This window comes from Palaemon carinicauda, chromosome 1 (genome assembly GCF_036898095.1).
Source record: "Palaemon carinicauda isolate YSFRI2023 chromosome 1, ASM3689809v2, whole genome shotgun sequence".
In the NCBI taxonomy this organism is placed as follows: domain Eukaryota; kingdom Metazoa; phylum Arthropoda; class Malacostraca; order Decapoda; family Palaemonidae; genus Palaemon; species Palaemon carinicauda.
Window position 1 is genome coordinate 174,709,649 of NC_090725.1, and position 1,538 is coordinate 174,711,186.

At 41.2% G+C, this 1,538-nt stretch overlaps 1 protein-coding gene across 1 annotated transcript; it reads left to right on the plus strand.

Annotated features, from left to right (window-relative positions):
- The first annotated feature begins 395 nt into the window (after positions 1-395).
- Positions 396-851, plus strand: LOC137627836 (uncharacterized). The gene has a single exon (XM_068359278.1). It carries the CDS (start codon positions 396-398, stop codon positions 849-851), a length of 456 nt encoding a protein of 151 aa, XP_068215379.1.
- Positions 852-1,538: the final 687 nt, after the last annotated feature.

Here is a 1,538-nt window from a genome sequence, read left to right on the forward strand (position 1 = left end):
CGTATGGATCGGCATATCTTTGCCGAGTTGTTGCAGAAAATTGAACCCCACATCACCAAGTCAGAAAGGTAATATATTGTATTGTTCTTAAGGTTAATTACCATATATGCTAATTTATTGTAATTTATTTTGACACATGCTTACATATGGTTATATATGATGCTGTGATCATTTTTACATGCTTGTATTTTAATATACCATTGTGTTGTGTTTACAGAGACCAATCACCATTGCCACCAGGCCTCAAGCTAGCAGTTACTCTACGGTACCTCGCTACTGGCAGCACTTATAGAGCACTGGCATTTGACTTCTGCGTGGCCTACAACACAATGTTGCTGTTTATCCCCCTTGTGTGTAGGGCCATTTATGAGTAGTACAGAGTGGAACTGTTCCACATGCCTGACAACCCTGATGAGTGGCGTACCATGGCAGAGAGATTTGGCCGGAAGTGGAATTTCCATCACGCATGCGGCGCCATTGATGGGAAACATATCGCCATCAAGGAGCCACACAAGTCTGAGTCATTGTACCATAACTATAAGGGATTTTTCTCAATAATCCTCTTAGCAGTTGTGGACCCAGACTATAAGTTTGTGTGGGTAGATGTTGGTGCCAATGGATCTGCCTCAGACTGCGGTGTGTTTAACCAGTGCTCACTGTTTGATGGCTTGGAAAACAACACCCTGGGGTTTCAGGCCCTAGAACCTCTCCCTGATGACGACCGTCCTCTGCCATATTTCTTCATAGTGGATGACGCATTTCCCCTACGCAGCTGGATGATGGAGCTTTTCAGTGCCAGAGGTCTCGCTCACAAAGACCGTGAGTTCAACTACCACCTGTCAAGAGCCTGAAGAGTAGTGGAAAATGGCTTCGGGATATTAGCACACAGGTGGCGATGCCTACTCACCACACTCCAACAGACACCACAGAACTGTGTTGCTATTGTGCTGGGTTGCATGGCCTTGCATAATCTCTTCCGCACAAGAGTCACAGGTTTGCAAGGTCAGGAGGTTGACAGAGAGGACGCCAATGGCAATGTCATCCCCGGAGCCTGGAGGCCAACAGTGGATCTCACAGATCCTACCACACTGGGTGGGGCCAAGATTACACGTGAGGGGAAGGAACAGAGGGCATATCTGTCTGATTATTATAATGCCTCTGCCCACAAACTTCCCTGGCAGGACCATGTTTTTTAGAGACTATTTGTGGACTATTTATGGACATGTTTACTATTTGTGTACTATTTCCTTATTTGTGGACTATTTGCTTATTAACAGTGCTAGTAATAAGACTGTGATTTATCATTATGACATATTCACACATGTTGCTTGCATATATTTATCGCTTGGTCAATAAATGTTATGTTATATCAACTTTCTTACTTTCAATTTTCTCTTTTTTAATGGTAATTATATAATCATATAATTATATTGGTATAATTTTATATATAATGGTTATTTATTTATTTTTTCTTAAGAAGGTAGAATATACTAAAATTAAAAAAAGAAATATTTTTATTCTTTATCATATACTAAAGA

Coding starts and splice junctions, on each gene's coding strand:
- LOC137627836 (XM_068359278.1), top strand. CDS start 396: ATGCCTGACAACCCTGATGAGTGGCGTACCATGGCAGAGAGATTTGGC.